The 12993-nt window shown below is 38.8% G+C and overlaps 1 protein-coding gene across 2 annotated transcripts in view; it reads left to right on the top strand.

The window, feature by feature from the left end:
- Positions 1-12993, top strand: part of LOC103359678 (serine/threonine-protein kinase BRSK2-like) — a 182710-nt gene that overhangs the window by 85682 nt on the left and 84035 nt on the right. For both annotated transcript variants that reach the window (XM_008285148.1, XM_008285149.1), the window contains exon 2: positions 3465-3559. In XM_008285148.1, coding sequence (XP_008283370.1) covers positions 3465-3559 — 95 coding nt within the window. The remainder of the gene's footprint in view (positions 1-3464; positions 3560-12993) is intronic.

A 12993-nucleotide genomic window follows, 5' to 3' on the forward strand; every position in this document is an offset into this window, starting at 1 on the left:
TCTTATTTTTCCACTCATTCTAATGAATAACTACTTACCTGCTCTTCACCAGCCGCCCTCCAACTGTCTCTGTCTGCTGGTTAGCTTGAAATACTGAAACACAACCAAAACCAGAAGCAAAGGGAGGATAAAATTCTCTGCACAGCTGCACAGTTAATGATTATTCTCTGTGGGTTTTGTACTAAGAATGACCCCTTTCACATTCAGGCTCAAACAGTACAGCTGCTTTTAGTTCAAATGATCATTTAGAGGAGGCGAACAATCACTAAGCCTCTGAAAATAGACTTTAACGCGGCAGTATTTATTGTTTAAGCTCTAAGTCTCTGCTTCTTGGTTTTCTATTATTTCCCGCTCAGCCACCTTCTCTCTCTGAAGATCATCCTCGCTGCAGCTTCTCTTCCTCCTCTGCAGCACTTCTCATAACTTGCAGGGCTGAATGTGTTCATACCGAGCAGCCTTTATGGGGTTTTCTCGGCCCTGAGTTATGGTAAGCAGTTGAAGCCGTCCGCGAGCTTCTTTGACAACAAGATCAATAAGACTTGGCGAATGTCGCCCAGGATGCCATTTCGGTTCTAACCGGCGACATAAAAGAGCCCCCAGGCTGCCATATTGGTCCAGACGCCCCCGCTGCTCTCGGCTCTGCTCGTTTCCTCGCGAGCCCCCGCAGGGAAATCACCTTTCAAATAGTGACACACTCATCTTCTGTGGAATATATATGCAGCGTGAGGTAATGAAGAAGTGCATATGCGCAGTGGCATTTCCACCGCCGTCTGCAGACCTTCAGTACAAAGTAAGATATACTCCCCCGGTGTCAGAGCTTTGATAGAGATGAATGGAGGCATTGTGGCTGTAATAAGATAAAGGTGTTGCATGTTGACATTTCTGTTACGACTTGAGAGTCACATCATGGGAGCGCTCAGAAGTACACAATAAAAAAAAGACCTGGGAGTTGCAGAATGTAAATCAATTGCATTTTTATCCGCCCGGTCCGTCAGTCAGCGTAGCGGAGAGCTCACAGTGACGAGAAGTGAAACCAGCTGCAGAAATCACACTGTTATTCTGCTTCCTTTAACATGATGGGAGCCCAATATGAAGTCATGTCTTTTGCCTTTGTACTGTAAATATTGTCATTCATGATTTCTTTATGCTTGTCTTAATAGATGCTACATGTTGTTCTCTAACCTCAGCAGACGTGACATGTGATACCACCTGGAACTATGGAGCCTGTAGTTGTCATTCAAGCTTTGACCTTGTTTTACCTTGTTAATATGTGTTTTCATGTGATGGAAGACACATAATGAGCAAAAACAATTAAACACCATGGCCGAGAACTTCCACCGATGAACTTCAGTGTAGTTATCATAATCTTAAATACACTGATTCACAGCACTCTGACAGAAACAATCCTGTCAGGTTGCAGCAGGGGTTTCTGTTTTATTCTTCTTCAGAATCGATGTGTGGTTTAGACGCGTATGGCTGAATTCCCACAATACTGCACATTACAATAGTAGTGGGAGGTGAGCTGGTGTGCTTGAGCTGCAGCTAGTGGGAAGGAATGGGTGAGAATTGAGGCAGCAACTTCATAGATCTGCACATTCATGGGAAAAACAAAATCTGCATTTGTAAGTTTGATACACAGAGAAGAGCTTTTGGACAGACACCTCTTTCATTATCTTTTTAGATGCGACTGCGGTGAAAGCTTTGTTTTGCAGCAGGACTGACAATCAAGTATGACATTGGCACTTACATAAATGCCTTGAACTCACAGATTGTATGATAAACAGGGTTTGAAAAGTAAAGCTTTGAACCTGCGTTCTTTCTAACAGCCAGCAGGGGGCGACTCCTCTGGTATCAAAAAGAATTGTATAGAAGTCTAAAGAAAAGGAACGTCTCCCTTCATCCGTTACCTCGGTGAACATTTTACTGATGCGCTTTCGGTCTCAGTCGCTAGTTTCAAGTCTCCTTCAGTACAGCATGATGTTCATTTTGTCCATTATATGGTTCTATTTTAGAGGAAAACATGACGATAAAGCAGGGTTTGTTTTAGGTCATGGATACCTTGTGACTGACAGGCTGTTACTGTATCACCATGTGTCAAATTCTAAGTTCCATCCACCCCTCGCCTGTCACATCAGAGTTCGTCCAAATTCTGAACTTGAGGCTTCAGAACGATAGTAAACAAACCAGAGTGCTGTCATGGTGGCTCTGACATTTATGCTCACAAGCCTTAATCAACAAAATGAAAAACTGATGAAATAAAGAAAATCTGCTGAAGAAGTTCATCCTTAAATCAGTCAAATAATTCCAAAGTCAATCAAGGTACCTTGGATTGGAGATCTAGTTTTGACCAAACTGAGAGGATTACTATACTTTGGACTTTTTAAATTAAATACATTTAATCATTGTGGTCAATCATTGATCGTATATTTATGCCTATGTGTCCTTGCATCAGTACTAATATAACATGAGGTCTCACACCTAGATTTGTTACTGAGAGTTAGAAGAAAAGATTAATCTGTCAGAGAATTACGCTTTATAAACAACGTTTGTGGTTCTACAGAGAGTTGTGTGAAGTCTTTTTAGTCGAGCCAATGACTTCCAAAGTCCAAACCGTAAAGTTTTTCTTTTTTAGTTTTAGTGCAACGACTGTTAAGTATGCACGGTAGTAGCCATACAGTAGCATCTGTTATGTTTGATCATTTCATAAACAAAAATGTCTATATAGAAGCAAAATTGTTTTTATATGTATGTATATTTCTTACTTTTGCTGTTGGTGATTTTCTGTCAGTACAGTCTAATACCTCTTTGAAATCCAACTGTATGAAGGGATATGAATTCTTCATTACTTTGTGCCGTGACCTTTGACCCTCTAGATCCTACATCTGTTGCAGCAAAACTTTACAAAGACGTATCCACAAACAGCAAAATGTTCAAACTGAAAATGTGCGACAGAAACAATCTGTTAAAAGTTATTTAAGGTCCATACCTGAGTCAGCTCTGTTCGCTGATGAACTGAGACGCAGTTAAAAGCTCAGAAAAAAAAAAAAAAGCTAAAAAAGACCTTTTAATGTTTTCAAGGTCAAGAAAGAACTTCCACGTTCAAATAATACATCATGTCGCTGAAGCCGGAGGGGCTTCCAGCTTCATTCATGTCGTCTGTCTCACCTTAAAGAGCTTTGATTTGTTTCATCTACAATCATCTGGCTCCAGCAGTCTGTGGATTATATTTAAGGTAGCTGGAGTCCCAGAGGACGATGGGCGGCCTCCAATGTGATGCCATTAATTCAGGTCCACAGCTCTTCTTTTGATTCCTCCCCCCTGCCTGCGATAACCTCTGTCAAACTGAGAGTTTTTCTCTCTTTTTTTTTTTGTGCACATCAGAAAATGTTGAAGGTTTTCCCTCAGTGTGACTCAGACAGACTTTGAAAGCAGCGACTTGATGTGAATGTTATTTTGTGTTTCAGGTCTGGTGAAGCTCGGCGTCCACTGTGTCACGTGTCAGAAAGTCGCCATAAAGATTGTCAACAGAGAAAAGCTCAGCGAGTCGGTTCTCATGAAGGTAAGACGCTTGTTAATATCTACGTAGTGTGTGGATGCACTTGTGGGCTTAGATGTCAGGGCGGATGCAGGCGATATGTCATATTTAGAAAAAAGTGTATTTGTTACCCCCCAACAAAAACATTTTCAACTACTTCAGTGTCGTTTCTTGCAGGAAACGTCAAGTATTTTTTAATAGCAAAAAAAAAGAAGCGGAAGTCCATTCTTTACAATCACATAACTACTTTTTCTCGAACTGCCATTTACTGCAAACATTCATTTCCACACCCACAGAGGCAGGAAATAGACGTGGATGTGATGCGGGTTCAGTTTTAATCTGTCACCGTGTCACCCACTCGTACTGAACCGAGGTGATTGGTCTCACACTGCAGCCAGGCTCCTGCTCTTTGTGGCTCTTATTAACGCTGCCACCGCTTCACTTTCCTCCTTGAACAAACAGGTGGATGCAGCTAAATCCGGCTGAATGAGTCACATGTGCACTGAGGTTGATTCACCAGTCAGTGTGTTTGTTCCTATGCTCGGCTGACGTCATGTGTAATTTTAGCGTTGAAAATATTGAAGGGTCACTTCTCCCAACTTTTGAAAAACATGTTTTTTAATGTGCCTCTAGTGTTTTCTATTCATCCAGGTAGTTTTTTCAGCTTTTTTGTCAGATATCTGGAGGAAACTTTAATCTCTGAGTTCTGTATGTTATTCAGAGGCCATCCTAAGTATTAATACACACAGTTGTACTACACTTAATGAAACAACTGATTTAATTATAGATTAAGACATAGAAAATTGACTTATTCTGCTCTGGTGCAACATCACCGCATTCAGAACATCATAAATAGTTTGTGCATTTTAAAAGCTCTGTATGTTTTCTTTTTCTGTGTATCATCTGAGCGTTATCAGTATTTTGTACTCATGAAAAAATCTTTGCAAAATCTAGATTTTCCTCTTAGAAAAGCAGCTGCAAGGAACAAAAAGGTTAATAATGAAGCTGTTTATGGAAAGAAAAAACTATTTTGTGTGAGTGACATGAAATCTCAGACCAAACTCATCAAAGCCTGATATCACTCGCAGCAGTAAATATATATATTCGAATAATGTGGGCGAAAGAATTCCTTAAGTATTATTTGTGGCAAATCCAAATCTAGTCCATAGAGCTTGACATGTTATTATCCTAAATAGTCAATGTACAGCTAAAGGTTTCCTTTGTGTTTTGGTGACTTCATAAATGTTGACTCATTCTTGTTTAAGCTCTGGTTTGAAGTCCACCAACTTCTCAGGCAAATATCAGGTGTATATATGTACACCAGAGAGGCTTTAACTGTTGTTGTCAGCCAAGCAAGTCAGTTTATAAAGGTTGTTTCTGCAGATGGAAACTATAACAGCAGTGAGACTGAGCCCAAACTATAAAGTTATAAAACCAAAACAATGAGCTTGAAGAGGATAAAATGCTGAGTAGAGCTGCAGAACTCGTTATTATTCTCGTTGTGCTTCTCAAAACGAGGTACTCATTTAACGTTACACATACATATTTGATTAATTATTGTTCTAGAAATATTGATTTGTGCAGCTTTAACCACATCAGCAGAGCGGTGCTCATGTTTTAAGTCTCTGCACGTACAACTTGCTAAACCTGACAAAGTCATTTTCTCAGGAATACACTTGGAGGAACTGTCTGATCGCAGTGATACGAGCCTCATTCCCCAAATTTGCTCTCTCATAACATGTAAAAAAAACCCATCCTGATTTGACAGCCTGCAGTACCATTTTCTGTCTTATTAAACTCTGTCACTGTCTCATACACTTTACAGAGTGTCGGAACATTTCAGTGTGTGTAATTAGAAGCGATTTGGACTGGATTAGCGTCAGGAAAAGACATTTTTTTTAGACAAGACAGGCTCGTTACAGCCGGTTTATTGAAAGGAAAACGACACGCCGACACAGAGGACGAACCCTGTGAGTGAGTCACTGTCAGAGGGGCAGGTTGGACTAATTGGAACTAATTTTCAAACGGAAAAAGTATGTAAATCTTTGCTGTGTTTTACATTTTTTGTAATGAAAGTGTGTGCTTTTCTGTTTGTTGGATGTCATGTGACCGTCAGTCTTTACTTCCTGCTGATAAGCCGTCCTTTAATGAGCCGAGTGTGGGAGGAACACTGCGACCTCCTCTCTGTTCAGGCACTGCTGGCTGCTAATTGGTTGTTAACGCTGATGTTTCTGAAAACGTGGACGAGTGTTTGACTGTCGAGTGGCGTGACGTCAACTGGAAGCTGCCAGTATAATTTAAAAGTCACTCTGGAGACCGTGAGAGACGTCAGTGACGCGTTCAGGGTCACACTGTCGAGCTTGTTGCTGATTCCTACCATCAGAATGACAAATCTGATCGGTGATAGTCGTGAAGCAGCATTTATCTGCCTTATTACCACACGCGAGGTGTCCTAAAGCAAGGAACCGAAAGAATGATTCAAGTTTATGATAATTCAGGCTAAAATTTCAGAGTCTGCACTAGAACTGTAACGAGTAATTGATTAGTTGTCAACTATTTTATTAATCTGCAGCTGTTTTGATAATCAGTTAATACATTTTTAAGGGAAAAAAAGTCTAAAATTCTCAGATTCCAGCTTCGTAAATGTGAATATGTCCTGCTTTGTTTCCTCCTCTATGATGGTAAACTGAATATCTGCAGCATGTGGTTGAAACACGAGGACGTTCTCTTGGGCTTTAGGAAACACTGACTGATATTTTATAGCCCAAACAACTAATCAATTAATCTGAGAAATACTCAACAGATTAAGTGACAGTGAAAGTAATCAATAGTTACAATGACATCCAGACAACACGAGCAGTCACACAGTCTGGAATCAAACCTGGGGACATAAAATAAAAGCACATTTATCAAAGTGTTGAACGAAACACTGCACTGACAAATACTTTCCAATATTTTAGTGGATCACAGATGATTTCAAAACACTTTAAAGTCTTTTAGATTCCACTGTGTAAAGAGGAGCCTAATTACTTAACCAGGATTTTCAGTTCTGTCAAAAGATATATGTAAATCAGTCGCAGTGTTTCTGTATAATTGTCTTTTGACATGTTGCAAAAAGGAAAAGTTTCCTTGCAGGAAGCTGCTTTGTTATGAGATGATCTTGTCTAAATCTTGTGGCTTTGTTAAGGAAATGCATAATGTCTTGTGTTTTTAACAAGTGTGTATTAATTCAAAACTAGACAGATTCATGTACACGTTTCCATTGTTAATATCAGGAGTTAAAAAAAAAGGTTTTTAAGGCCCAAAACGAAGACAAGTAATAAAAAACAAAGAAAAGGAAAAACGAACAATTGCAAGAAAAACTAAACTCTTGATATCAAAATGTGGAATAACACAAACTTCAACTCTTTGTGGTTTAAGTGTTTATCTTACTATAGGCTGACTGACTACTGATAGACCAAAGTAGCGTATTTTAAAACTCATTTAGCTGGATTCAGTTTCACAAAAGAACAATAAACAATCAGGAAAATACAGAATTTCACATCCAACACTCCTGGTTGATTAATTACTCTGTATCTTACATCCTGTACATCCTGATTCAAAAGATGAATAAAAAATGAGATAAATGTTGAAACACGGAGCGACCTACAGGGAAAACTTGGTTACAACACGCTGCTGAAGCACAAATACTCAATAATTATTAAACCTCTGGTGGCAGAATCATTTTAAGAAAGTGTTTTTAGAGGTAAAGATATTCAGGAGACTTGACTTCCATCACAAGAGGAAAAAAACAAAAACATATGTGTTTGAATGAGTGACCACAAAGTTGAACGTGTCACTTCTTTTCTTCAATCTTTGCAGTAGTATCAGTTTTTTTTTTGTTTTGTTTTTTTTGAAGCAACACTTTTTAGTGTCGTGACAGCACAACACTCTGGTGCACTGTTAGCTTCTCACTTCCCCGTCAGATAATCGCCGGTCGGCTTCCAGTTCTCTGTGAATGGAGGATCCGCGGGCAGCAGATGCTCCTGTGTTCCACTCGACTGAGATGATTCCTGCCTGCTGACATGGCTGTTGGATGCCAGCCGTCCCTCCTCTGTCTGGGGGGTTGCCCCGGCAGCTTTCTCTAATCTTTCCCGCCTCGGTCTTATTTTAGAAGAAGCCGGGGCCCTGTTGTCATGGCAACAGGCAGCTATTGGCTCCAGTTATGGCCGTTGTGTTCTCACACAATGAAGTCTGAGCAGCCATCGAAAATACATGAAAATATATATGGAAAAAAAAAAAAAAAAGCAGCAAACCCAGACGGGATTCAGAGGAGTGTTTAAAGCATCGCCGCTCTGCTCCTCCTGATTCTTCAGCTGGCATTTTGAAGAGACCCCATTTTGTCCCATTTTGTTTGACATTTTCAGATGTGCTATTTCTATTTCTCTCCTCTTCTGTTTTTTTTTTGCTGCTTTTATCCCAAAAGTTTGTGAAGCGTTGGATGTATTCTGTTGTGGTTTTGCATATGAATGTGTCTTTTGTTCGCGATACAAGACGCATTTACATCTCCCTTGTTCATTGTTACTCCCGGAATCTCTTAAAGGAATAACCCAAATCATTTCCATACAAATACACTTTGTTTTCTTCTTAGATCTTTATCCATGACTGATACAGTTTACAGACAAGAAGTTTTTTTTTTTTTTTCCGTCGGCTGTGCTGAACGCTCACTGTCTGGTTTGTTTGCTCAGAGAGGAAAAGGTGACTGAACTCAACATTCATTGTTGATTGAATCCCTTTGAGCAACTTATCTTTATGTTTACTGACTAAAACCTCCAGTTGTTGTGTGAATTGCTGCTATTGTCAGGATTAAAAGTGAACGTGGCTCCTCTTGACATTTTGCTGCTCAGTTCCTAATAACAGCCTCACTAAGGTTCCTTTATTTTACACTTTCTAACCACTTGAGCAAATTAGTTTCTGTACTTGAACTTGAACCTAAATGAGCCATTATTCTTATAGTTCTAGAAGGGGCGTGCTATGTTTTCTTGCAGATGAGGGCTCTAGTCAATCATCAGTCAGTTTGTTTACACCTTTCATACAAGTTAGAGCAAGTCAGATCCCTTTATGGGTGACTGACCAGCTGATATGACAGTCCAAAAAAAAAACGAAGCACTAAGGATGAATAAGACCAAAAAAAAACAAACCATTCATGGAAAAAAAAAAATTTAATGCAACTCCTCCAAAGAAAAAAAAAAAAAAAAATTTTTTTACACAAAACTGCAGCTTTTCGATAACACTACAATTTACTGATGGTTCCTAAACGCCTCACTTGCAGGCTTGCAGGGAACTCGGACAAGTTTTTATGCCAAAATGTATCTAAGAAAAGTGAAATAAGAAGTTGTTATGTCAAATTTACCCAAGTTGAATGGGAGCAGTAAGTATTAAAGTTCGATTTCGCCGGTGATCAAGTCATCCAGTTGAGTAAAGTCAAAGTTGTGACGATAAAATAAAATGAAAATAACGACAAGAAGAATCAATTATAAAACCAATACAATCATAGTAATAATAAGATGTTTAAAAAATTATTAAATGAAAAAAGAATAGATAAGACAATAATAAACAGTGTTAATGAGAAGGAACACAAACATAAAACAAATTATTTTATCAAATAACCTTATGGCCAAAAAATATTCCAATCAAGCACAAGGGCTTAAAAAGCTGCTTTCAGAGATGTCAGCTCGGGCTGAACGGTTTGGGAAAAATATCTCATTTCACTTTTTTGAACAGATATTATGATTAAATTTGTTACTTTCAGTATGAACTGAAACCAATAACACTTTAGTCATCAAAAAAAGCAACTGTCCTACGTTGCAGATGACGTATTTTTGTAAAACCAGAAAAGCTGCATGATGTATATTAGAAACTGAAGCCTTAAAGATTTGCTAATTGCATTCTTTCAAATGACAATTTTGATTTTAAATTGATTAATTGTTCAGGTTTAATCTGAACCTGCTGCAGCGAAGAAGTCGTGGGATCATCGAGATCTTTAGGATCATCATCTGTGCAGTGATTTATGGCAAATCGTCCAACAGCTGTTCACATATTTCACAGTGGACCAAAGTGGAGGACGAACTTAAACCTTTAGATTTTCACTTAGATTCTCTGAAGCTCCCAGCTGCTGCTGCTGCTGCTGCTGCTGTGACGTCTCCTCATCATTAGCTTATTATCACACAGGCCTCTGTGGTCTCTGCCTTTGTCATGTGCTGACATGCAGATTATTATGCAAACGTGTGTGTCTGGCGTTGTGTATCTTCCAACAAGCCTCCTCCACCCACCACCTGTGTGTGTGTGTGTGTGTGTGATTTCTGGCGAGATGAGCAGCCTGACATTTATAGCACGACTTCAGAGATCAGCACCTTGCACGAGCCTCGGTGTCGCCCCGCCTGGCACCCACATGTCAAAGCTGGCATTTACACCAGAGCCTCAGCGCTGCTAATGGAGAACCTCGTTAGAGGAACCACAGGTGGGGAACCTGAGCTGCTAGCACCAGCAGCTAACGGCTACAGCTCGGTCAAGGACTCATTATCAGGAGCAGGGTAACTGCAGCACATGCAGGTTTCATACAGTCACTCAGATGAGCTGTGAGAGTTTATATGGTCTGCTGGTGTTTAGTAATATCTGAATACAGGTAATAAAATAATAATAAGAGATACATTTTTATTGTCCTTGACATTTATTTTCCTTGATATAAAGGCCAATATAAAAAATCTGCAAGTATGATTATATCAAACGATGGAAAGTCTGGATAACCTAAACTCTTCACGGAAACTATTTTAATGACTAAGATAAGAGTAAAGGTCATGAAATTACCCTTAAAATATCCCAGAGGTCACAGTTTGAAGAAAAGATGAGAATCATAAAAACTACAAAAAAGCAATTTAAAAACTAGCAGTCTGTGTAGCTTCATATAAGCAATAAATTGTAAAAGAAAATTGAAGTTAAAGATGATTAATTTCACACTCTGAGAGCTCCAGTCTGATGGTTTCTTGTCATCTTGAGTTAAAAAAAAAGAATCCAGACCAGCGACCTTAAAAAGAGTTTAATACCCAAGTACGTTCTGTCTTTCAGGGAATTATTTATCTTTAAGAAAAAATAAGATTTAATCACCCTAAAACGCATTTTAACTTTCTTGAACGTCCTTTTATTTGGTGTGAAGGAAGAACCACTTTTACAGTCACAGTTCACAGCAGCTGAAATTCAGAAATCTGTTGTTTTGGTGTGAATTAGACTTCAGTTAATTACAGCTGAAGCTTGTTAAACACTGACTCTTTGGAGTGAATCAACAACAGCGGAACATTTGGAATTTTTACACAGAACACTTCGGCTGCCTCATGTGTTGAGTGAAGTCCTGAGGGAACACTTGTGTGCTGAGCATGAAAATACAGGAACAGCATGTGGAAAGGGAGTGTGTGTGTGTGTGTGTGTGTGTGCGCATGAGTGTGTGCGTGTGCGTGTGTGTGTGTGTGATTAAATCTCCTTTTTGCAGCTCAAGTGCAGCGAATTGTGAGTCTGAGCTCTTCAGAGGTCGAACCGGGCCCTCTCATGCCTGACCGGACTCATTTCATCTCCTCAACGTCTGGCTGGTTGTGTTAATGGTGTCAATACTGACTTAAAGTGTGTTTATTCTGCCCGCTGCCTCTGCTGTGTGAAGACTGTGTGCTGTGTTTGTGCTGTGCGGCGGAAGAACAAGCCCTCTGCGCCGATTAGCGACTCTGAACGCAGCATGTTTGGTTTCACACCTGATACCTGATGAAGAGCGGCTGTCTGTCGCTGCCTTATCTTTCAATTTCAGCTTCTTCTTAGGAGAATAATACAATTATTCATTGTCTCTGGCAGATTAAAATACAAATTACATTTTTTTTCCTGGAAAACATAGAGAGAGTAGCTTTGATGTGACATAATTACATGCATTTTTTCTTTTTTTTTTTTTTAAAGAAAGTAGTTCTATATTTTCTTTGAATTTGCATTTAAATGAAAAACTCAACCAGGAATATGATTAAATTTCTCTTCCTTTTATTCTGTGTTTAGATGATGAATAGATAATTGGATTTTGAACTAAATGAGCAGCATTATTTCTACAAAAGGTGTACGCAGCATTATGCGATCTATAAATTTGTGTCCAAAGAAACGGAGCAACAACTGTGAATGGATAAAAGCTCAGAAGTTTGTTTTGCCTCTCTGTGGGGTGGATGTCATTGAAGAGGTTTGACAGATGCAACCTCATACAAAATGTGACTCTCACAGCACTAAGCATCCCTAATGATGTTTTTTATTAGTCATTAATATTTCTACTAAGTTCTGGAGAGCTTAGGCTGATTTTCTCCCTGCTCAGCAAGAATGAAGTTTCACTGTGACAGTAAAACCTTTGCGGTCTCCTGCAGGGGAAACAGGGCATGCAAATACTTTTAGACTCTGAAAGATTCACTAAAACCACTTGTGAGCCAAACAGCATTAAGGCTACAAATAAGACTCTCAAACTCTCCATTTAGAAACAGCAACTGAACACATCATCTGATATAAGAAAAGCAAAATATCTCTGATTCTTTGAGATTCAGGTTTTTAGTGCAACAGTGAAATCTTGCTTTTATATTAATGCATGAGTAATAATAATAATAGAATCATACAATATATATATATATATACTATTATACCACGCTCAGGACTATGATTATACTTACATACTTGAACTGAAAGTAACATTTTCAACATCTCTGGCTTAATAACCCAATAAATTAATATAGTTATTGTGCTTTTTAATCAGTAAGCAGCCTGACTGCACGTCTTCTCTAAGGTGAAGATGTAAACTAGTGGTTTTGTTGTGTGATGTGAGTCTCTCCTGGTGTTTAGCAGCACATTAAAGCTACATTAATCATTCATTAATCCTCACAACATTTAAAATTAAGACCTTTTCATACAGAGCACAAGTTGTCTTTCTAAAACATAAATGGGTCAGAGGTGGGAGTACAGTTGAGCGACGTATCAAACTTCATTCACAGGTTGACTTTTGCACAACGTGAAAAATGCCAAAATCGTGAAATCTTTGCAGACACCCACATGTGTGAGCTTCACCAGTGAAACACAATAATGGTATCAGCGGTACCTTAAGACGACAAAATACGCCCAAATAAACGTTATGTTACTTCAGTGATGAAGTGATTCAGTTTTGCAACCTGTGACTCTGTTAAGTAAAGTTAATAAAGACTGTTTTTGGTTTTATTTAAAGTTTAATTATAATTTTAATATAATAATGATTTAAATTGGGTAAAGACATGGTAGCTACACAGTGTTCTCCTTGTTGCACAGCTGCTGGTGGTGTTTTAAAATGTGTAAAAGGACAACAGCCTCATTCATGGTGCTTTGTTTTAGTTGGTTTACAGTGTTAGTTACCAGGAAAGATTATAGAAAAAAAAATAGATTGTTCC

This window comes from Stegastes partitus, unplaced genomic scaffold, assembly GCF_000690725.1.
Source record: "Stegastes partitus isolate 25-593 unplaced genomic scaffold, Stegastes_partitus-1.0.2 Scaffold388, whole genome shotgun sequence".
Classification (NCBI taxonomy): Eukaryota; Metazoa; Chordata; class Actinopteri; family Pomacentridae; genus Stegastes; species Stegastes partitus.